The sequence below is a fragment of the Perna viridis genome, chromosome 6, assembly GCF_037379345.1.
Source record: "Perna viridis isolate PV_CMFRI_1.1 ecotype Kerala chromosome 6, ASM3737934v1, whole genome shotgun sequence".
NCBI classification, from domain to species: Eukaryota; Metazoa; Mollusca; class Bivalvia; order Mytilida; family Mytilidae; genus Perna; species Perna viridis.
The window spans coordinates 16,888,106-16,911,621 of NC_142450.1; the positions used below are offsets into that span (position 1 = coordinate 16,888,106).

Genomic DNA, 23,516 nt, shown 5'->3' on the forward strand with positions numbered 1-23,516 from the left:
CATCCATTTCATGTTCATCGTCTGAATATAGCTGAAATATTGTTGCTCGGACGTTAAACCCCAACAAACAACATTATATAGAACGGAATTTTGTAATATAAATATTCTTGTCTTCTTTTGTTGTTTATTAAGTATCACTCCAGCTAAGAATCATGCAAAATGTGATTCATGGGTTAAAAGTCTACATATTTTTATTTTTGATATTTTGTTTGAATTACCATAGTAAATAGAAATAAACGTTCAATTTTTCATATAATCTGTGTTCTTAGGAGATAAAATTTATATAGAATGCACTGTATATTTCAAAATTAAGGGAGATAACTCTGTGAATGACACTCAAATGCAATAGAATCTATTGGATTTTCAATGTTGATTATTTCCTAAGAGCAGGCAGATTTGAATGAATAATTACACATTTCATAGTATAGACCCATAAAACAAGTTAATTACAAAAAATAAAAATATGTAGCCTTTTTTGGGGTGTATCACATTTTTCAGATTTTGCATGATCCTTACAAAGAGAGTTACTTAAAACAATACATTCAATTGTGTATGACAAGTAGGAACTCAGTTTGTATTTTGCATTATTTAAATACTGCATTACTGTCACTCAGCTTTAAAAAAAGACAAAATTGTTTAAATGCACGTTTACATTGTTCGAGATGCATTTGGGTTTATATATAGCCATCATTTATATATCGTCGTTTGAGCAATATTGAGCAGGTTTGCAATTAATTATTTGTAATCGCAAAATCACTAAACACCACATACCCAACGAACTAACAAAGGCATAATAACTTAAACAAAACTAAAAACTTTTTTTTTTGGCATTTCTGAATATAAAACATTTTACATTGTCATACCAATTCCTGCTTTTCAGGGGATATACGGTGATTGTTGTGTCCGTCCATCCGTTTGTCCCCCAACAATTTTCTCTGCAATTACTCATATCGGCCACCAAATATTATGGATAGGTTAGAAAGTGGGATCTGATTTCAGACTGATGCGACATCAATTTCCTGTTTGGTGTCTTTGTTTATATGTTGACCATATGGTTACTGGGTTTAGGAGCGGGGGTATTACTTTGGTGTTAACTTGGCTCATAGTTGCATACCTTATTATCTTCGTTTTTTTAACAACACTATTTTTACAATGAGAATTTTAAAATGTATTTTAATGAATAGTGCCCGGGTAATGATTTAAATACTAAAAGGCTATTGTTTGCTTCAATTTGTGTTGGCTTTGCTTGTTTCAATAAACATTTTTTAATCGTTTTCTACATTTATAGCTCCGATGACGACAGAACTACCAACCACTACACAAGGTAACTTATGAGGAAATGAGTATATATGTATTTCCGATTAAATATCATGTAGGGGGTGATTTATCGATACAATTTTTAGATTACACATTTTTTCAATTTGTTAAAAAATAATTCCGATTATCAAAATTCACGAAAAGGTTTCATACAATCTGTCCTAAAAAGGGAGTAATTTAATGCACTTGTATTCTTTCGTGCATTTTCTTTTATAATGTTATACATTAAAACCCCAAAAAAATGATCCACAACTTTATCTTTTTTTTTTTTAATTATTATTGTTTTATAAGTCTATATGATGGAATGGATAATTAGTCATGCCAATCTGTCTTGTCCTGTGAGGTAATTCACATAGAAAATCCCCCAGTTTCTATATTATTTCTGTGTCATCTTAATCTTAATTTTGAATTAATTAATCTCAAACAAAAATATATTCTGTATAATTTATATCTCCTAAGACCAAGGTTTATATGATAAATCATGTATTATTTTCTATTAACTATAACATTTTAAACAAAACAATAAAATTCAAAATATGTAGGCTTTTTTTTAAACTTGCATCACATTTTGCATGATTCTTAGCTGCAATGCTTCTTAAGTACACACACTACCAATGGTAAAGTGATTCATGATCAAGAAAAACCCACCAAACAAACGATGCTTTTTTAGTCTACATATGCTATACTTTCACACAAAAACAACATTTTCTGCCTTCAGATTTGCACTCTTTAGAAAATCATACATTTATCTACCACTAAAAGCAACTACATGAAGCCAAATCTAGAAAGATGTCTCTTGCAAAGTGCAAATGTCATGTACAATCTATATAATTTTTATCTCAAAAGCGCAACAACCAAATGAAAAACTAAGACTGGTTACACTCCTTAAGACGTACCTGTTTCCCATTTTAGCGTTCGTGCATCGTTTATCGTGCGTTTACACATCGTTTTGCGTTCGTTTAAACGCACGATAGAAGCGTTCGTTTATCGTGCGTTTGGTGAGCATTTAGCGTGCGTTTGGGTATCGTGCGTGCGGGAAACTTAAACGTCTCAAGGAGTGTACATGATCAGTTACCGTGTCTGAACAAGAAATAAAACTAAATTTATTGGGTTTTTGACACGGATAAATCACCTTCTGTCTGATTTTTTTGAAAGAGTGATACTTAACTAGAAAGCAAAAGAACATTGTTTGTTCCATCAATAAAATGCCTAAAGCTGACTTGCATAACAAATATATAAACAATTTTAAAATTTAACAATTAATTCAATTTTTGCATAGTTTTATCATGGCACCTTAATTGCTTTTACAATGTATTTCATTGATTGAGTATTGTTTAATTGCAATTAATTCAAAAATCAATGAAAAAAATCAACATGGTATTTAAAAAAAAACATTGAAATGGAAAGAGAAGTTTTTTTTCACCATTGAAAACAATCCATAAACCGGGTTTTTTATTATTATTTATGAGCAAATTTTACTTACATTGTATGATTTAACACGTATCATTATTCAGAATTAGGAACCCATAAATCTAAATAATCGACAATGGTAAAAGAAAAATCAAAGAAGCCAAGATTTTCTAGCGGAAATCAAAAGAATGTAAATCTAGGGACAAAGACTTAATATAGAAAACAGACAACAAAGAACATGAAATAACCAATATAATAAATGCAAAGGAACAAAAATTAATAAGCAACTTGGACTCAACTAAAAACATTGGGCGAGGTGCACAGGAAGGGTACGCGTCCTCTGCTTTTCCAGAAACCTGCGCCGAATCGCTCACAAAATGTCAAGTCCGGGGTTGATGAAAGAGGAAGGAGAAGCTATGACACGTTGAACAAATCGTTAAGATGTCCTGTTTAGTTTCAATAAATTCCTAACCGATAAGTTGCTTGTTTTTGGTAAAACAAAATGCCGAACAGAGTATAATTAGCACTTAAGTGTCCTTATTTGTTAGAATCAGGATATGGGTGAAACATGATATGAAAAAATCCATCATTTTGATAGTGTAATTTGACAATTTGCACCATCAGAATAAAGGAAAAAAGGCAATATTTTTCATATCATGTTAGGGCATTGAGTTATAATTCAATTGAAATGCACCGGAAATGAACATTTTAAGGGCAGATAACTGTATCAAAAACCTCATTTTTTAACATTCTATTGAAAAATTTCTGAGCAAATCCAGTGATGCAGGGATCCAATAATGGACGAATAGAGAAATAGAGAAAGCATCCTTGGGGGATATTATATTGTCAGATCAGTAGGGTTTTGACATGCATGTTTCTTATTTTCCCCATGTTGCCTGATTCCTACAAACACTTACACTTGACAGATTGAAAATGACAATCTAATATGCATATATCCTTTTCCGGGAATTATGAATGGTTGTTCACCTTCTACGGCCCCAGAGGCGACAGCTGTTTTTAGAACTGTGTAAAGTTGGATAATTTAATATTCAACCAGACATGAAATTGCTACTTTTGACTTTTTTTGTGAGTGAATTTTTCTTAGCAGAAAACTTTTAATAAACAAGTGCATGTGGTCCATAACAGCTTTCTTTTTTTTTCCTTTTTTTGTTGCTATATTTTATAATCTGTTGTTAGGATTTCACTCTGGTAATTGACAGTTTAGATTTCATTTGGTTTCTATACTTATGGCGTTGGTTTTCATTTATGATTTTCAAAATAATTTTTTTTAATTAACAAAACTGATTTCAAAATTAAGTCGAGCGCTCTGGTAATTATCAACATACCAGGCTAGCTACAAGGAAAAGTAAAGTACCGATCATATTCAATTCACTAAAACTCTCGCAATCGATACACAGAAAAGTATTCTTTATAGAACATGTTTATTTGAACGCTGATTTTTCCTTGATAGCTCCAACAACACCGGTCGAACTAACAACTACGGTTGAACAGACAAGTACGCCAGGTAAGAATAAGTTTATTTTCTGTAATGAGTGTCTATGGTCCAACTCCTGGAATGAGCATTATCTGTACTTTTTTAAAACCAGGCAGTGGGTGGCAATTGACAAATATTGTATTCAAACATATTTCACCTATTCCTATTTTATATCACAAATGCATCCTTTCTCGAAGTTGAATGTTGGTTGTGGATTATTTGCAACAATAAAACAGAAATAAATTACATAGAAAGCATTGAAATTAATTGAAAATATGGAGATAGCTTTTTTTATTTTTAGCAAACTTTTGTTGCTTTGTTATGGAACTTTACAACTATTTTCTGGGCCGTCCATTGTCGATTCAAAACAAACTGTATACATGTACTTTTTGACATACATATGGTATTACTTTGGAACAAAAAAATGGAAAACCTATCGAGTTGTTCGTGTTTTGCCGATAAGCAACGGAAGACGGATATTAATGATTGAAATTGACCTGTCAAAGAATTAAAGATCAAATGCTTTTCTTTCGAAGAAACGTTTAAAGATACATTACTGCTGCTTTCACAACAGTTTTCTATACGTAATAAAAGTTGTAAAAAGTTTTGAAAACTCTTTATCAGATCGGAAATTGTGTTTTAAACATTATTCAGATAAACTGTATTATCGAAAACAAATATGTTAACTTTTCGGAAGGTCCAAGTTTAAACGTATAAGAAAGGTATATTAAAAAGATCAAACGTATTGAAAAACTGTTTACGTGATCTCGGCATTAGATAACAACTCTGTTCCCCTTCTATGGTCTTTCTGTGAAACAAATAGAACATAATCACAATTAATTCTGATTTCTAAAAAGTGTACTGAATGACATGTGCTTAGATATTTGCAACTGCTACTAGTGCGCCGAGAGAATAAAAGTAATTTTGAGGTATGTTATGTTTTAATTATACAGTCTTGACATACACTCATTATTTTATTAATTAGCATTACTTTTACCACCAACATGGGCCGAAATGGAACACGAATTTACGCTTATGAAACCTCAAGTCGGTTGCCCCGGAAATGACGTTACATGGAGTGAGGGACAAAGATTCCATGATACAGAGGATGACTTACAGAGCAATGGTTATGTCGTTTCAACAAATATGGCTGGTATATACAATTAAAATCAGAAATAATAATAGAATGAAATTAACCATCTTGTTACATACAAAGATTGATTTCTACTTTAATGAATGTATGAAGAATCTCAATTAGTAGTTTATAATCATAAATGTAATTCTGCAATCGTGATAATTGACTTTTTAGTTTTGTAGCTCGGCAAAACGGTTAGTATGTAGCATTTAGGTCCTTTCGTCCATAACTACGCTAAAATATCAATAGCAAGAGGTCAACGGAACAACAGCAATACACGATATAATTGACCAGGGTTGGTAAATTTTCTGTTGTAGTAAAAAATATAATGTTTTTGACAAACAGTGAACGATGTTATAACGCAAGTAATTTCTGTAGTCTGCATACAAAATCAACCAATCATGGCCGTAAAAATGGGTGAAATATTAAAATATGTATATTTGCACATATGCAACACTCGTAACCGCGATGGAACGCGGACATTCGGGGAAGACGTGTGCAACTACGTATATGCAGAGGGGTATATTAGTTATGTTGTGTTTTGTTTTGTTAGTCTGCTTGTTTGTTTGTTTGTTTGTTTGTCTGTTTATGGGTGGTTGATCTTTTTGTTTGTTTTTTTAATACTTCGTCGAAATGTTTTGATTCTTACGTAGATCCCCGTGCAGGTCCGGGTGTTTAAAAGAATAGGCCTGCAGCAGCGCTAAGCTTTTCGTAAAAGGCGACTAAATAGTGCTCAGAAACCTAGCCGGGGGTTAGGCGCTCTGCCCACAGAGCAACTGGGATGTGTGCCCCAGGTGGTGGAATGGGATACCCTGCATGTTACATGCTGGGGTTGTCAGGCTATAATACGGAAAACCTGACCGCAAACCATAGTGGTGCACCGTGTTGGGAAAGATGCCACGTTCCTCGCACGTTAAAGAACCCTGCTGTGGTATTCGATAGGAGTAGGAACCTTTTCCGCCACAGGAAGCTAAATTGCCCGACCTTACCCATCCCCACTTTTTCTAGTGGCAATCAAAATTTGTCGACCCTGTTGTCCTTGTGACCCATCCTTTTTTTTTATCATTTCATGTTCATTTTATCATCCATTTCATGTTTATTGTCTGAATATAGCTGAAATATTGCTGCTCGGACGATAAACCTCAACAAACAAACAAACAAACAAACGATTCTTACGTAGATGTTTGCCTGTAGGTCGTTAATACCGGTAAACGAAAATATCTTATTATAAATTTCTACAAGTGAAACTTTTCGTTCATTCTATATATGTCTGTTTATCCCTCCTACTGTAGTGGATATTATTTAAAAAAATCATCTAGATAATGCTAAGTAGAATATGTTTAATGATGCATTAGCATTGTCTTTAGTAACCCGTAAATACAGTTTAGGATTTCAAATTAGCTCGAATGCAGATATGCATCTTATATGTTTTGATACTCAGTCTAGTGTAGTAAGAAACACATGTCCCGTCTACACTCAAAACTGGTTAAGTTGTATGTTTCGTTTTGTAATTTATGAACTATAGTTTTTTAGCTAAATTATTTTGCGTAAAATAAGTGATAAATGACCTATTGTAAAACAAGCTAATAAAAGGGTGTTCGTGTTTTCTTTCATTTGAGATCAACAATAGCTGTGAGGTAACCTTAAAGCGGTATCTTTTATGGATTTCAGTTATACACAAGAGCGTACAACATTGATTTAGCTAAAATATTGGTGGAAATGCTACACACGTATTTTCGTGATTCACATCCCTTGTACTTTTGCAAAGATCTTAATACACTGAGGATTATCGTAACGAAAAATGTAGCATATGTAGACCAAAAAAAGCATGATTTGTTCGATGGTTCTTTCTACACAATTAAAAAGTGTAAACCTCGCTTCCCGGAGGCCTAAATAAGGCCAATAGGTTAATATTATAGAGATAAAACACTTTTTTTTTCAATTTAAAGACATACTTTCTATCATGGGTGTGTTTAATGCACCGTTAAATGGTTCCATAAAAAAGAACGGATATGGTAAAACGTATCAAATGCACAAGCGTATTTCCTATATTCAAAACATTAAATAGTAAATACTTTCAGAGACCACCAAAGGGTCTTCACTTTTAAGTAAGCTCAAGAAGGCCCGACAACAAAGTAAGAAAATCCACTGTAACTGAACGATGACAATTTTTCAAAATCAAAATAAACAGCAAAATAAATGACATTAATGACCAACATCTCCATGACCTATTCATAAAATCATAAAATCATGTCACAATGTCCACCTGCACTTCTATTTTTTTCTGAATTTCTGTATTCGAGATCACGATATGGAATACTAAAAACGTTACGGAGAGATCCAGATTTTACATCAATTGTATGTAAATTTCTACCAAAACATAACTCAATAACCGATCTATGATCTCAATTTATGATCATGTTTTGGAAAGTCCCAGTAATTCCCATCGATATGCACTGATGCACGTTAACTTTCTTAGTAACTTTGTAGGGGACATCAGCGCACTTCCGCGTAGACCAATGAACCCCAGAAGATCAGCGTCCTCGTCGGCTTTCGTGTCTTATATATATTTTACTACTCTATTTATAAAAAGTTGCAAATTGGTCTGTTCATCTTGGTAACTTTTTGTTTAAGTTTCGTTGTAGAGTTGTAGAGTTAATCATTGGAATTAAGAATTAAAGTAAGACAAGAGTTATAAAATTGTGATTTTACAAGAACTGATTAATTAGCCTTTCGAAAATCGTTTGCATATTTATATAAAATAACTCTTGGTGGTTGTTCTAATAACTTAAACGGTCCGAAGAGCCTTTTGAAGAGGTCATGTTTAACGTAAAGTGATTTTCATGATTTTGGTTTCACATCTTTTAAAACCGTCTGCAAATTAATGGTACTTTTTCAGATTCTTTTGATTTTACATACTTTTTACTATTGTATTGAAGACTTATCTGGTAGTCATGTCATTAACAATTCAGATATTGCGCTTTGTAGAACTGTTTCATGGTGTAGAAAATCCGTCTTACCAAACCATGCTTTTTCGGTATGCATGTGTTGTTTTTACATAACAATGAACAACACCATATGTTCACCTCCTACAAAAAATCTACAAATTCAAACAAAACCAACAACAATTTTTTGTATATTTTTTTTTATCTTGAAAGTGGAATAGCTGAATGATAAGATTAAAACTGTTTATGGTTTGTAACTATCTATAAATATGAAATTTAAATGAATTCGAGAGGTTTTTGACACATGCATGCTTCACTTTCTGTCTGATTTTTACAGTTAAGTAAAGATTGGTGCTTTTAATGAGCAGTGAAGTAAAACTAATATTGACTTTCATAACATATTAGCTAATTGGGTGTAGGGGTGCATGTTCACTTCTATTTCAATTATCGAATTTTTTCCCATTACGCAGTTACTGTACTTTTCTTTATTTACATTAAATTTGATAAAATAAACGATCTAAACGAGTTGAGGTGAGACCAAGTATTATTACCTATTTAATATGCAATAACAAATTGGTTTTTTATCCGTGAAGAATTTTAAATAAGTTTTGAACAAATGGTCCTTAGCTACTTGATTTTTAGGAAAGGTCAGGACATAATTTTCAACGATGAAACATCCAGCAAATGAAATACTTAGTTATAGATTCTATTAACAATGTATAAGATTATATTTCAGTCATTTTAGATGTCTGCATGCTAGTATTCTGATTTTATGTTCCAATATATATGAGTAAGTTGATGACATCGATTTATTTTAGTACTTGTTCAAAACATATTTTCTTCCTTTGGTACCTGCGTCTTGATTGTATTGCGGCTTTTCACTTGCTACGGGACAATATTTTCCATTAGTTTCTAAACACCTCATTAATACGACAATTTCGCCTTCTACTACTATATCTTGTACTATTTTGCATGGGGTGCCCTGACGTATAAGGCGAGTTCATATTCCTGTGTGACCAGTTTAGTTACAGATAATAGAGACGGAGAGTGACGTCCTATATATATGTAGGGTTCTGAAATTTAAATGGCTAAAAGCCATTCCATTCTGTCGGAAATGAGGTAGGTAGCGTTTAAATAATTACACGCACGCGTAGAGTGTTCTAGTAAGTCTCGCATATTCCCGTTGGTCGAGACATTATCCATAAGAACTTGCACGTTTCGGGGATTTGATACATCGGATCTACCCAAAAGAACTTGAGATAAAGGATACTACAGACACTGTGAAGTCAGCCTCATATCTTGACCTACACTTAGAAATCGATGGTAAAGGAAAACTATTGACCAAACTTTACGACAAACGTGATGACTTTTCATTCAGAATTGTCAACTTTCCTTTCATCTGTGGCAACATCCCTTCGGCTCCTGTGTATGGAGTGTTCATATCACAACTCATACGTTATGCCATAGCTTCCCGAAACTACGCAGACTATTTGTATCGCGCTAGAACTCTAACAAATAGGCTTCTGGAACAGGGTTATGTTGCTACAAGATTGAAGTCATCACTACAGAAGTTTTATGGTCGTCATCATAAACTCCTGGGTCGTTATGGTGTATCCATCAACACCATGAAAACTGATTTATTCAACGGGTCATAGTTTTCCTTTTCTCGTTTGTCTACCCCAGACTTGACTTTTTATGAGCATGAATCGGCGGGTGTTTCTAGAAAAGAAGAGGACGCTTACCCTACCGGTGCACCTGGTCCATGCTCCCAGTTTTTAGTTGAGTCCGAGTTGCTCATTTACTTTTGTTACTTTGTATGTATGATTTTAGTTACTTTATGTTCTTTGTTGTGTATGTCTGTTTTCCATGTCTGGTCTTTGTCCTTGGATTACATTCTTTTGATTACTGCTATAACCTTGGTTCCCTTGATTACTCTTGCATCATTAGTGAAGTTATTATCTAAGTTCAAATAGCTCCGTCCTTCATAGGTAATTGTATACCCATTTTCAGTACTATAAAAAAAAATAAGAAGAAATAGTTATTATTTCATAAGTTGCATACCAGATAATGGTTTAAAATAGATCAAGTTGAAATTTAGATTAGATTGAAAGAGATTAAGTCTTTGAAAGACTTAATGACTTGAATAAATTGATTTTTTTCTGTTTATTTTAAAGTTTTCTTGTCTATGTAGCAAAGAGAGAACGTCAATAATTATGAACTGTTTGTGTCCAATCCATTTTGTCATATTTCAGATATAAAATCTACATTTTAGCCTTAAACTCTGCTTAATATTTTTATTTTCTATTTCTTTTTGTCGTTTTATTTTCTTTTTTTATGGTCTTTCATTTATTTGTGTATTATATTGCTTTTTTTAAATTTTATTTTGTTTTTGTCTCTATTTTGTTTTTGTTTTTTTATTTTATTTAAAAAAATAGTGTATGGACTTACGAAAATCTTCCATACAAGTAGGTATTCCATTACATCCAAGTGTTTTAAAGAGATTTTGGTTGTTTGTTTGTTGGGGTATAACGCCCTGGCAGCAATATTTCAGCTATATTCAGGCGATGAACATGAAGTGGATGATTAAATGAACATAAAATGATGATGAAATGAAAAATGGGATGGGACACAAGGATAATGGGGTCGAGAAATTTTGATTGGCACTGGAAATAGGGAGAGGTGGGTAGGGTCGGGCAATTTAGCCTCCTGTGGCGAAGCCCTATGGTTCCTACTCCGGGAGAATACCACAGTAGGGTTTTTTAACGTGCAAGGAACGTGGCATCTTTCCCAACACGGTACACAACTATAGTTTGCGGTCAGGTATTCCGTATTATAGCCTGACAACTCCAGCATGAAACACGACAGGGGTACCCCATTCCACCACCTGGGGCTCACAACCCTGTTGCTCTGTGGACAGAGCGCTTTAGCCCCCGGCTAGGGTTCTGAGCACTATGTAGTCGCCTTTTACGACAAGCTTAGCGTGCTGCAGACCTATTCTTTTGACACCCGGACCTGCACGGGTCGTTTTAAAGAGAAAATAAATATATACTAGATGTACTTAAAAATACAGAAGAAAAATCATTATGTACCTTTTCCCATAAGTGCTACTCGGAATAGATTTACACAAAACTCTCTTAGTTTAATTTTATTTATATATATTTAAGACAAAACATCTAGATTTGCTTGAAATCGATGAAAACTTTAAAATGAAATTAAATAAGCGATAAAAATGGCAGTATTTGTTTTGAATTACATACTGGTGGTGTGAGCCTGGGACTAATAGTGAAAAGACCTTTTTGAAAAAGAAGGTTTCAATTTAATTCTGTTTACGACCTATCAATGTCAATAATTTATCTCATATACAATTATCAAAATAAATTACAAAATTGGACTAATAAAATAAATGTTAAAATTAAAAAAATGTTAATGTTGTATAAAGGTGGAAAGTATATAATTCACTGAGAAAATTAAATTTTTATCAGATGAATAAAAGAATCAATATAATCGACAACGTTGAAATTTATTGTTTCAAAATTTGTTATATCAATATTTCACTAAGTTAGAAAAAAAACTGTCATTTAAATGATATGTATTACAATCCTTTGATAAAAATCAATACCATTTTTTTTAAAATTTCAATGTAGATCTGGTATAGCTGACAATAGTAAATAAATGATATGTGCTCTTACAATATACATTAAATATTGTCAAACATAATTAAGGAGGTAGACTTAGGGTAGGGGACTCCACTCTTAAAAATCATTCAAACGTTTGTATACGGCATTTTACATCAATCATTTGTAAGCATCTAATTAACTTGGATTCGTTTTATTCTGCTTCATACAAAAGTTTGAGAGGCTTTGGTGAAATTGAATATAACACAAATATATCACTTATTTCATGAGTTATGTCCCCAACCCTAGGTCTACCTCCTTAATTGTCAGTCTCTGTAAGTATCGGGCAGTGGTTTAAACATGGCATGAAAAATCATCATTTTGATAGTGTAATTTGACTATTTGCAACATCAGAATCACGGAAAACAGACAAGATTTTCCATATCATGTTGGTGCATTGAGTTATAATTTCATTGCAATGAACTGAAAAAATACATTTCAAGGGCAGATAACTCTGTCAAAAACCTCATTTACTAATATTCTATTGCAAAATTTCTGAGCAAAGCTAATAATGCAGAGATCAAATGGTGGTCTTTTGAAATAGAGAAAGTATCCTTGAGTGATAATTTATGGTCAGATCGGGGGTTTTAGACATGCATATTTCTGATTTTTCCCATTTTGCATAGTTCTTACAAACACTTACACTTAATTAATGAAATATTCCGAGAGTATAAAGTCACCAGAAACAAATATCACTGTAAGAGCATTTTACTAAGTCAAGTTGTACTTTCTACGGACTTTCTTAACGATAAGTGTTAGCAGCATTAAGTTAAAATGAGCCATCCTTATCAATCATCTTGGATGTTCCAGATTTTATCATTTATCATACTTAAACATTTATTTCTTCCACTCCCGATTGGCAACAAAGGTAAAGATGCCATCAATTTGTTCAAAATCTAATATTATAAAAACGTCACAATGCAAATTCAAAAAAGACAAATCCATACGGATAATTTCATGTGCCTATATTTCACAATTGTATCCAATTTTTTTCCCTACATTAGTTGATTGCAGGACCTTAAGTTTGAGAACGAACTTCAAGGTTAAAACTTTTCCAAACAAAATTCTGCGATTAAATATGGTCCTTCCGATTAGGTCAATACAGGATATTTAGTCATCGTAGAAAAGTATTTGTTTTGCATTTCTTAATAAACTACTCAACATATAAGTACATGTTCTTGAATGGATTGAACTGAAGCATATCTGCAATTGCATTCAAGATCCTTTTTTCACATTAAAATGTATTGAGTCAAAAGATCATTACCTTCTTTACTTCCCGTTTTTGCTTCCCGTATTTTTAATATATAAGTTTAATTTGATCGGTCGATATCACAACTTTCTACAGTACATTTTATGATGATGATGATGATGATGATAAAGAATTTGCATGATGAACCTTCATACAGATCATTGTTTCAAAGAACTTCAATTCATAATTTGCTTTGTTGTTTGTTAGTTCTTGTTTTTGTTTTTGATTTTGTTGTTGTTGTTTTTATTTTTAGTGGGGGTGGTTGGAAGGTACTAGTAGTATTATAAAAATGGGCAAGATTGTAAGTGCGTTCAATAAATTTACACTTTAAAAAAGTTTTACTGCCTGCAGCATACGTGGTTTACTTTTCTCACAAGTGTCGAGGTTTTCCAGGGCAAGAAGTCACTATTCTGCGCTAGTTAATATGCCATAGTTGACAAAGTGATAAGCTTTAGACCACGGTAGAAGAATGTCCAATATGCTGCCTGATTTTTTTTATATTCGATATCCAGATCTTGTTTCGAAGCATTCCTCTTTCTATTAAAAAAAAGACTTCAGACAATGAAATTTCATGATATCATCATTTTATCTTTTGTATTGTTTTACTACCGATTTTACCTACTTTTGCCTATTTTGGTAATATTGACTGTAATGGGATGTTTAGCGCACTATGAAACCTGGTTTAACTTATCATTTCTTGTACTAAGTAAGGTGATTGCGGTTGTTTCCAACTTAGCAGGTTTTAGCCATGATATTACCATATGTTCTATAAACTATCCTTTTAAACTATTCATTATGATTACTGCTTAGAATTAGTTCAATAATTTTGTATATACCCTATATTTCTTATCATTTAAATATATACTTAATCTTTTTTTTTTTGCCCACAAGACAACCAATAATAAAAATGCAAATGATAAAAGAAAACGGTATGCAATTTAGAGAGTTCAATAACCAACATTTCAATAGTTCCATGAGCCACGATTTTTGTCATGTACACTGCCAACAGGATTATATGTCTTTCTTGAAAAGCTAATCAACCATGAGAGGTAGAAATAAAATCAATTATAATATACTTAATAATATTCCAAAATGCAAATATAGACAAGTTGGTTATCTCTGTCCGGAAACTCCTTATTGTTTCATTAGCACCCGCTGTGATTTTTCCAATATTTTGAAACGCTTTTCGTGTTGTATGTTGAACTATATACGTATGACATTTATTTGTAAAATAAACTCATTATTAGCATTCTTGAAACTCGATAGAGTACTATTAGGGCGCGTTGATGTACTTTTTCCTTTGTGTAAGAATATGGCAAATGACAGTTGGGATGGTGTAATGATATGACGCGTGAGTGGAGTAGTATAGTCCGAAAAACAAAAGTATTGTCATTGTAGGAATATGGCAATGGTTGAAATATGGTATAAAATAATACATAACCAACAGAGAATATTTGTTATTTGTACAATCAGAATCAAAGACAATATTTCCCATATCATATCAGTTTTGTGAATTGATTATAATGTCCTTGTACTGCACTACAAAGGAACAGTTTAGGGGTGGATAACCCGTCAAAATCTTAATGTTCTATCATTGTAAAGAAGAATTTTGAAATGTACAGTAACGCAGAAATTTAAATTTTTCGAATAGACTTACTTCCTTGAGAGAAAGCATATTGACAGACTGGTGATTGTCCAGACATGCGTGTTTCGTGATTTTCTGCTAGATTCTTGTAACAACTTGTACTTGATTGCAATAATAGTCGAAACTATTAAACCTCATCAAACAATTTCATTTCAGATGAAACACGCATTCTGATTGGATTAAAAAAAATTGTTCGTCATCTCATAGACAAATTTTGTACTGTGACTGTAACGTCATCAACCTTTTTGTTGAGTTAATCTCAAAATCTGATACTAAAATTGAATTATAAGGGGTGACTGTTATATTTTTGATCTACTTGAAATAACCTTCATGCCCATTGTGCACACTTGGAAATAGCCTGCTACGCAGGTTATTTAGTGTGCAACACGTGATTGAGGTTATTTCCTCATAGACCGAAACAATATAACAGTCATTCCTTAAATAAATGGCATTATGCACAGCGATATTTCCTGATAACCTTGAATAAGTGAACACTGCATGTGATGTGGTTTCGTTTCATGACAAGTGAGTGAGTCATCTAATTAGATAAATAAAATCAATGAAAGCGATCAAAACCACTTAACAACTAATATTGGTTAAAACAGACTTGGAACAAATTCCAAAACATTATATTATTTATTATGCCTCTTCTGTGAAGTCAAACATATTTCAAACATGTTTCGTATTATTCAAGCTAATGAAGTGGAATTAAAATAGCATTTTGTATTATGGAAAATGAATAAGCATTCATGGACAAATAGTCTGCAAAACTTTTTTTTGTCGAAAAGAAAAATGTTCATTGTGATTAAAATTATTTTGTGCAAAAAAGGGAAATACTAATACGTTCTCATTAGGCGATGCTTGCTTGTCATAATTTTGGATGTGTTGTTGTAAAAGAGATAGAGAGATGGTTTAAAATTTAATTGTGGCGTTTTTTGTTTAGTTGATTAGTATTTTGGAATATTTAATAGCAGTCTTAGTAAGAATCATGCAAATTCTGTTAAATGTTTTTACCCCTAATAAAAAGGCTGTATGTTTTTGTTTTTGTTATTAAGATACTTTATAGGTCTATATCATGAATTTAATAATTATTCATTCCAATCTGCCTGCTCTTAGGAGATAATCCACATGGAAAATTCAATAGTTTCTATTGTATTTTAGTATCATTTACAGAGTTATCACCCTTAAGTTCGAATTCACTAATACATTCTATATTTTTTTATTTATGTTCTAATTAATTTATTTGTGTATAAAATTATTTGTGCAAAATTTAATACTAAGAACCAACTATAAATAAGTTCTCATGAAGAAATGCATGTTTCATACGGTTTTGAGTGGGTTGTTGTAAAGGAGATGCAGATGGTTTAAAATTTGATAAGGATGGGTTTGTTCAGTTGATTATCTGTTTTGTAATATAAAACGCTGGTAATATAATACGCATTATTATTCAACGAATAAAGTTCTTCAACGATATTTATAGCACAAACAACAATGGGGAAGGTGTTTTTTTGGAAAAGGAAACACTGCAGAATTAAGAATTGTAATAAGCCCTGTGAAGCCAGACATATTTAATACATGTTTCGTGCTATTCCAGCTAATGAAATGGAAATTTAAAAAAGCCTTTGAATTATGAAGAAGACAAATGCTATACAAAACTTTTTTTCATTGTGTATAAAATTATTTTGTGCTTAAAAGGGGAAATACTAAGAATCAACTATAAATACGTTCTCATGAGGCGATATATGTTTGTTCAAGTTTTAGGTGGGTTGTTGTACAGGAGATAAAGGAGATGGTTTAAATTTTGATAGGAGTGGGTCAATAGTAGATCAACTGATTTGGAATATGAAATGCTGGTACAATAAATAGTTTTCCCCACGCATTGCGGTTGGGCTGTTCATAAGCAAATTTCATAACACAACATTTTTTTTTTTAAAATGAAACTTAAGAATTAAGAATTGTAATAATACTTTGAAATATTATGGGTGTTTTTTCAAACTAAAATTGCAATGACAAATGTGAATAAGACACTGTCAATGAAAATATCGTGATATAATATTTCATTCAATATAGGCCAAGAACAAGGAACATGGAATGGTTATCCAGTATTGCTAAATTGATAGATAAGGTATATTGCATGGAAATTGTCCGTAGACGATTCCGTGTTATACAATTTTAGTACAATTAATAGTTTAAATATGTGAAAATTTGCAACTTCAAACTCATTTTGCAAAACCCATGTTGCAGATCGAATCGAGAACGTTTTGTTTATTTTATTCGGTATTCAATACAGAATATTTAGATATACATTGTAATATTCTACGGTGTCTTATTATCTCTTAATCATTGAAAATGCAGCCATTTTTAGGGGCAACTTTGTTTTGTGATTTACTTTGATCGGAAAAACTTCTTTTTTACATTTTTGAAATTGTATACATGTGATCTTTACATGTTATGTGTTTCCCGATACCTACAATGAACGATTTTACTTAAATTACTTTTCAAAGTGTATTGGGGTCGATTGATCTTTGACCCCTCCTCTAATTAATGAAAAATAGCAGAAAACTTTACCGCTATTCACTTTGATAAGTACGATATTCAAAAACTACATTGATTTATCTTTCCATTGACATGTGATATAGCCGTATACACTCCTGGCCTATTAAACTCGAAAACTAAAGCACATTTTGATACCTGTCCGTAGCACTAAAAGGGGCAATGGGTGAAATGATATGGAAAAGTGCATTGAAGAATTCTATTTACGTAGGGATTAGAGCATTATAGCAAAAGTTGGTGAATACGCTGGTTATATATGAATAATTATGGAGGATGATGTACTTTTGAAAAAAATTAATAATGGAAAATAGGGGTGATATATATGCCATAGGTATAGAGCATTGTTGGATATGTGTCTCAGAAATAACGTTAAGAGACTCGGTTGCGGCATACGTAGGGTTTAATCTTTAGAAAATGCGCTGTTGAGATTGAGTGTCTATCATATTCATTAAGGCAGGATTTAAAGCATAAAGTATCAATTGATTTTTAGAATAGAAGCTTTTGCTTACTTGATTGTTTGAATTGTATATCAATTTAGATAATTAGATTGATTAAGTAATACCGTCTCTGTACTGGATTCCTAAACTCCACAAGAATCCATACAAGCACGTTTAATAGATGGATCTGCAAAATGTAACACCAAATCTCGTTCAAAACTTTTAACTTTTATACTCACAGCTGTCAAAGCGGGCCTCCAGTCCTACGCTTACCCTACCGGTGCACCTGGTCCATGCTCCCAGTTTTTAGTGGAGTCCGAGTTGCTTTTGTTACTCTGTATGTATGATTTCAGTTACTTTATGTCCTTTGTTGTGTATGTCTGTTTTCCATGTCGGGTCTTTGTCCCTGGGTTGCATTCTCTCGATTACCGCTATAACCTTGGTTCCCTTGATTACCCTACCACAACACGTGTTTCTCCTGTACTGGTATTAATTCAATGTAGATCCTGGAAAATTCGAAAGTTCTTCTGGATACCATCGATTCAAATTATTATCAGAATACAATAGCATTAAAATATATGATTTTTCAACACTGTATACTTTTCCCCATACTCAGTTAAAACCCCAACTTAAAAACATAATACATTGTTGTTTCTCCAAAAAAGATGGTACACATATATACAAATATATAGTTCTAGGTAGAGATACTTCATACTTTAAAAAAATAATTATAAAATCATCTTCCAGATATATAGAAGATGTTTTGAAAATGCTTGAATTTTTTATCGACAACATACATGTCCAGTGTGCGTTTTTTAACAAACGGTCGACATTCCAAAGGAAACAGATTGTGCTCCTCTATTTGCTTACCTATTCCTTCACTCTTATGAGGCTGACTTTATAGCTGATCAGATGATCTGAAAGAATTTCGTAAAGCTAGATCCTTTAATTTTAGTTTCCGCTATATAGATGACGTATTATCGTTAAGCAATCCTAGTTTTGGTGATTAAATCCATTGCATCTACCCCAAAGAACTTGCGATAAAGGATACTACAAACACTGTGAAGTCAGCCTCATATCTTGACCTACACTTGGAGATCGATGGTAAAGGAAACGTTTGACCAAACTATACGACAAACGTGATGACTTTTCATTCAGTATTGTCAACTTTTCTTTCATCTGTGGCAACATCCCTTCAACACCTGCGTATGTAGTTTTCATGTCATACGTTATGCCAGAGCTTGTCGTAACGGCGCAGATTTTTGGTATCGCCCTAAACTTCTTACAATAAAACTTCCGGAACAGGGTTATGTTGCTACAAGATTGCAGTCATTAGTACAGAAGTTTTACAGTCGTTATCATGAACTCGTGGATCGTTACGGTGTATCCATCTGCACCAAGAATACTGATTTGTTCAACGTGTCATAGTTTTCTTTTCCTCTTCGTCTTACCCAGACTGGACCTATAGCAAATAAAACTATGGCACGGTGTACAAATCGATTCTCATGGAACATGTGGATGCACCATTATGATATACGTGCAAGGCTGTTTATGTATGTAATAAATGTAAATCTGTTACATGCACAGTAAACTTCACGAGAAAAGAACCTTACACCCTATGAAAGTCATTTGTTTATTTACTTTTTTATATGTTCACAGTCTTTAATACGTCTTTATACGTAAACCCAAAGTCAGTAAACCAATCAAGCAATGTAATAGAAGCTAGTAGTATACAAGTAGCAGCACAAACAATACGCTTGTTTTCCAGCCACTCAAGATTCACATAACAACGTTATTGTCAATTTCTGCACAAAGGCTTCAATCGCTGCAACACAGAGACCATGGCCTGCTGGGAATTACTGTATTCTCAAACAATCAACTTCTTGTCCAACAGGTGAGTTAACTAAAACCATCAAAAATTGAAGTAAAAACATCAAAATGCATCTTGTCCAACAGGTGAATTATCTAATCGTATACATATCGCATGCAAGTAATCAATTTACGTTGTATGACAAGTGGATTTGACATACCACATTGTGCGGGCTTTCTTGACTTTGAAAGAAAATGATTTAAGGTAGAATTTTACATACTAAAACTATCTAAAAAATTAAGCATTTCTAAGGCAATGAATATTGCATGGAATACTTTAAAATACATCTCAGTTGCTAAGGTTTTAATATCAAATATTTGATTCTATATCATCCCTTCATAGTTTTTTAGTCAGAACTATACCTAGATCTAGAATTCAATATAGCTTTCCAAAGTCTTGATATGAATAAAGCTTTATTATTTCATATGTGGGAACCAATTTTCGTGGATTAAGGTAAAATTATCAGTCCGTATATTCTAGAATACGTGAATTGGACAACATCCTTTTCGTTGGGATCATAAATTCAGGGTTTACCCTCGAAAACCATGAAAATTGGTACTCCACGAAGAATAATACTTTCACAATATATCATTGAATATATGTCTTGAATTGAATATAGCTTTCCTCAGTCTTAAATTGAACATGGCGTTCCACAATTTTGAATTGAATATATCTTTCCACAATCTTCAATATATAAGTACTAAGTTAAATGTTTTCAGGATTTCAAGAAGGTTTTGTTTTCTTTGACGATGAAGACAACATGAATGCAAACTCTCACTCCGGTACACTTCCTAGTGGAGTATTCAATACGGACACAAAAGTTGACTACTGTTGTCGGTAAGATTTCTATTTAAGTAAATGAATATAAACTTACTTCAAGGACGAAATAATAGAAGTGCGAAGGAGGAAAGAAAAAAAATTTGATAATAGAGAGAAGTAAATAAACAGTAATATACAACAATAACAAACAAAGCAACTAAATAAATCGAAATATATCATGTATTTGAAAGGTTATCCCTGATTCGCTGTTCTCATTTTTTGAAAAAAAATAAGACATGTATTTTACGCATGTTACAAAAATAATATGAGATACTTTTAATAAATTAAAAGCACAAGTCATTTTGTGCCCCGTGCAGGTCCGGGTGTTACAAGAATGGGCCTGCAGCAGCGCTAAGCTTGTCGTAAAAGGCGACTAAATAGTGCTCAGAAGCCTAGCCGGGGGCTAGGGTGCTTTGTCCACAGAGCAACTGGGATGTGTACCCCAGGTGGTGGAATGGGGTACCCCTGGCGTGTTAAATGCTGGGGTTGTCAGGCTATAGTACGGAAAACCTGACCACAAACCATAGTGGTGCACCGTGTTGGGAAAGATGCCACGTTCCTCGTTAAAGAACCCTACTGTGGTATTCTCTTGGAGTAGGAACCATGGGGCTCCGCCACAAGAGGCTAAATTGCCCGACCCTACCCATCTCTCCCTATTTCCAGTGGCAATCCAAATTTGTCGACCCCATTGTCCTTGTGTCCCATCTCTTTTTCATTTCATCATTTCATGTTCATTTTATCATCAATTTCATGTTCATCGTCTGAATATAGCTGGAATATTGCTGCTCGGACGTTACACCCCAACAAACAAAACAAACATATTAAAATTGAATATTAAATAATCCCTCACCAGCAGCGTTGTAACAAAATACATAGGAAAGTAAAGATTCAAAAGTGAATTGTAAACAAGAAGTACTCAAAACAAAATAAAAATACAAAAAAGGATATAAAAGCATGAATAAAAAAGGTTTGTATTTTACATTCACGTGGACCTAAATTTATTTTAACGGTCAATATGTTACAGTACTTTTTATTTCAAATTGATCAGTGCAATAATAAGAATAACCACAATCATATTAGATTTTACAGCTTTTCATTAACTAAGCAGTTAAATAAAGTATCTCTCAGACAAATCATTAAATATTAAAATATGCATTAAAAAACAGTGTCCCTAATTGAAGAATTAATTTTAAAAAATGTGTCATATATTTTGCGTACAATATGTAGTAATGTCAACAAAAGGTAGCCGAGATTAATGATTAATGACATACCTGTCACAAATAAAATTTAACATCAATTATCTTAATTGATATTCTTTTAAATATTTTTTTTAAATTGCTGCAAATGTTTTGAAGAAGACCTATATAAGAAAAAAAGTATCAATATCATGTTCCATTTTACGAATTTTGGATTAATCTTCATTTATGTTTAGTAACCGATAAGGTCTTTAGCAAATGATTGTATTGATATTCTGTCGAAGTGGTATATTGAGTATATTGACTACAACATCTAGTCAAGTAAGAAAATTTGTGTCAGGTAAAAAAAGACCTTTAGAAACTTTTTGAAAACTATAACTAACATTTTAATTTTCTTGCTGAGTCAGTGACATTGGTTCTAAAATTCAAATTTAGTTCAAAGTATGAAATACTGCATAATTAAAACGATTCCGGATGTTTTTATTTCATTTTTAATTGATTTCAGGGCCGATGGAAGTGATGCTACACAAATTTCATTACCCACCGGAAATCCATTTTACCTTTTACGGCATACCGGAAATTGCCAACAAGTCTCGTCAATGTTGGTAATCGACGAGACTATAAAATGGTATTTCCAGGCTGGAGGAACAAAGAGTTTTGGAACTGTATCACCATATGAAGATGGTCCAGCTGATTATCTCCAACTTCACTTTTGTTACTACAGTTAAACAGTGTTGATATCTTTTTCTTATTTACGATTGAAACATAACATAGCTAAAATTTTGTTACATGTTGTATGTACTTATTTAATATGAAAAGGAATGGTGATTTTATTTAGAATAGAAGAATAGAATGATACAATTTTTAATATCTGTGTGAATATAAGCTTAAATTGTCGCTGTACACGAATTATTCACATTAAACAAAAGATATAAACAACAAACATGTGACAGGAAAAACGGGGGAAAAGGGATTAGAATGATATTTAAATAAGAACACAATCCAGGGGCGACCAGACAAAGGAAATTAACATACACAACAAAAAACATGATATACTTAAAACGTGTTATTTGTCGCGGATTCTGTCAAGTAAACATACTCGCAGCTATCAATTTCGAGGTTCCAAATACTGATCAGCGTTATATAGTGTTTTTGCGGGTGCTGTTTTTGCGATTTTCAGTCCATCACGAAAATTTAAGGCAAATAGAAACAAAAGAAAATGACCGTTCGGATTTATCTATGGTAGCATGGACAAGGTGGGCGGGTATGATAAGCACGAATTACTCGTAAAATTATGCTAGGTAAATAGCATCCCATGATATTCTTTTTTAAAACATATATGACGCCTTCATTTATTATAAATAATTGACGCTTTCCAGACAGACAACGGGTCTTGCTGTTTGTTAGGTACTTTGGTCAATCAAAATGGTCAGTGTTACAAAATATAGATTTTTTTCCTAAGGCTAGAAATATTCAGAATTACCTGCATCCTATGTATTACAGTATAAATAAAACAGATGGACTGTAAATTTTAACTATCATAACAGTGTGGTATTATTTACCGAGTTATTCAGTATAAAATTTTAATTCTAATATGTATGTGCTTTAAAGCTCTTTAAATCACAGACGTGATAAACAAATGACCAACATTTTGTGTAACACATACGCTGCACCTATTCAAAAATATGAAGAAGCTAGTCCTATTAGAATCGAAATAAATCATGGAAACTTCATCATATCATTGTTGTTACTACCGGCTGACCATTTATGT

At 32.7% G+C, this 23,516-nt stretch overlaps 1 protein-coding gene across 2 annotated transcripts; it reads left to right on the forward strand.

Moving 5' to 3' along the window:
- Positions 1 to 1,214: 1,214 nt before the first annotated feature.
- LOC148613883 (uncharacterized) lies at positions 1,215 to 22,533 on the forward strand. Of its 2 annotated transcripts, XM_088587531.1 has the most exons (6): positions 1,256 to 1,324; positions 4,199 to 4,252; positions 5,208 to 5,375; positions 19,629 to 19,754; positions 20,450 to 20,567; positions 22,251 to 22,533. In XM_088587531.1, exons 1-6 carry the CDS (start codon positions 1,294 to 1,296, stop codon positions 22,471 to 22,473), a joined length of 720 nt encoding a protein of 239 aa, XP_088443657.1. In that variant the 5' UTR covers positions 1,256 to 1,293; the 3' UTR covers positions 22,474 to 22,533. The 2 variants fall into 2 exon arrangements, with proteins under 2 accessions (XP_088443658.1, XP_088443657.1); XM_088587532.1 differs by lacking the exons at positions 19,629 to 19,754; positions 20,450 to 20,567; positions 22,251 to 22,533 and adding an exon at positions 18,102 to 18,520 and having other exon boundaries at positions 1,215 to 1,324.
- The last annotated feature ends 983 nt before the right edge of the window (positions 22,534 to 23,516 follow it).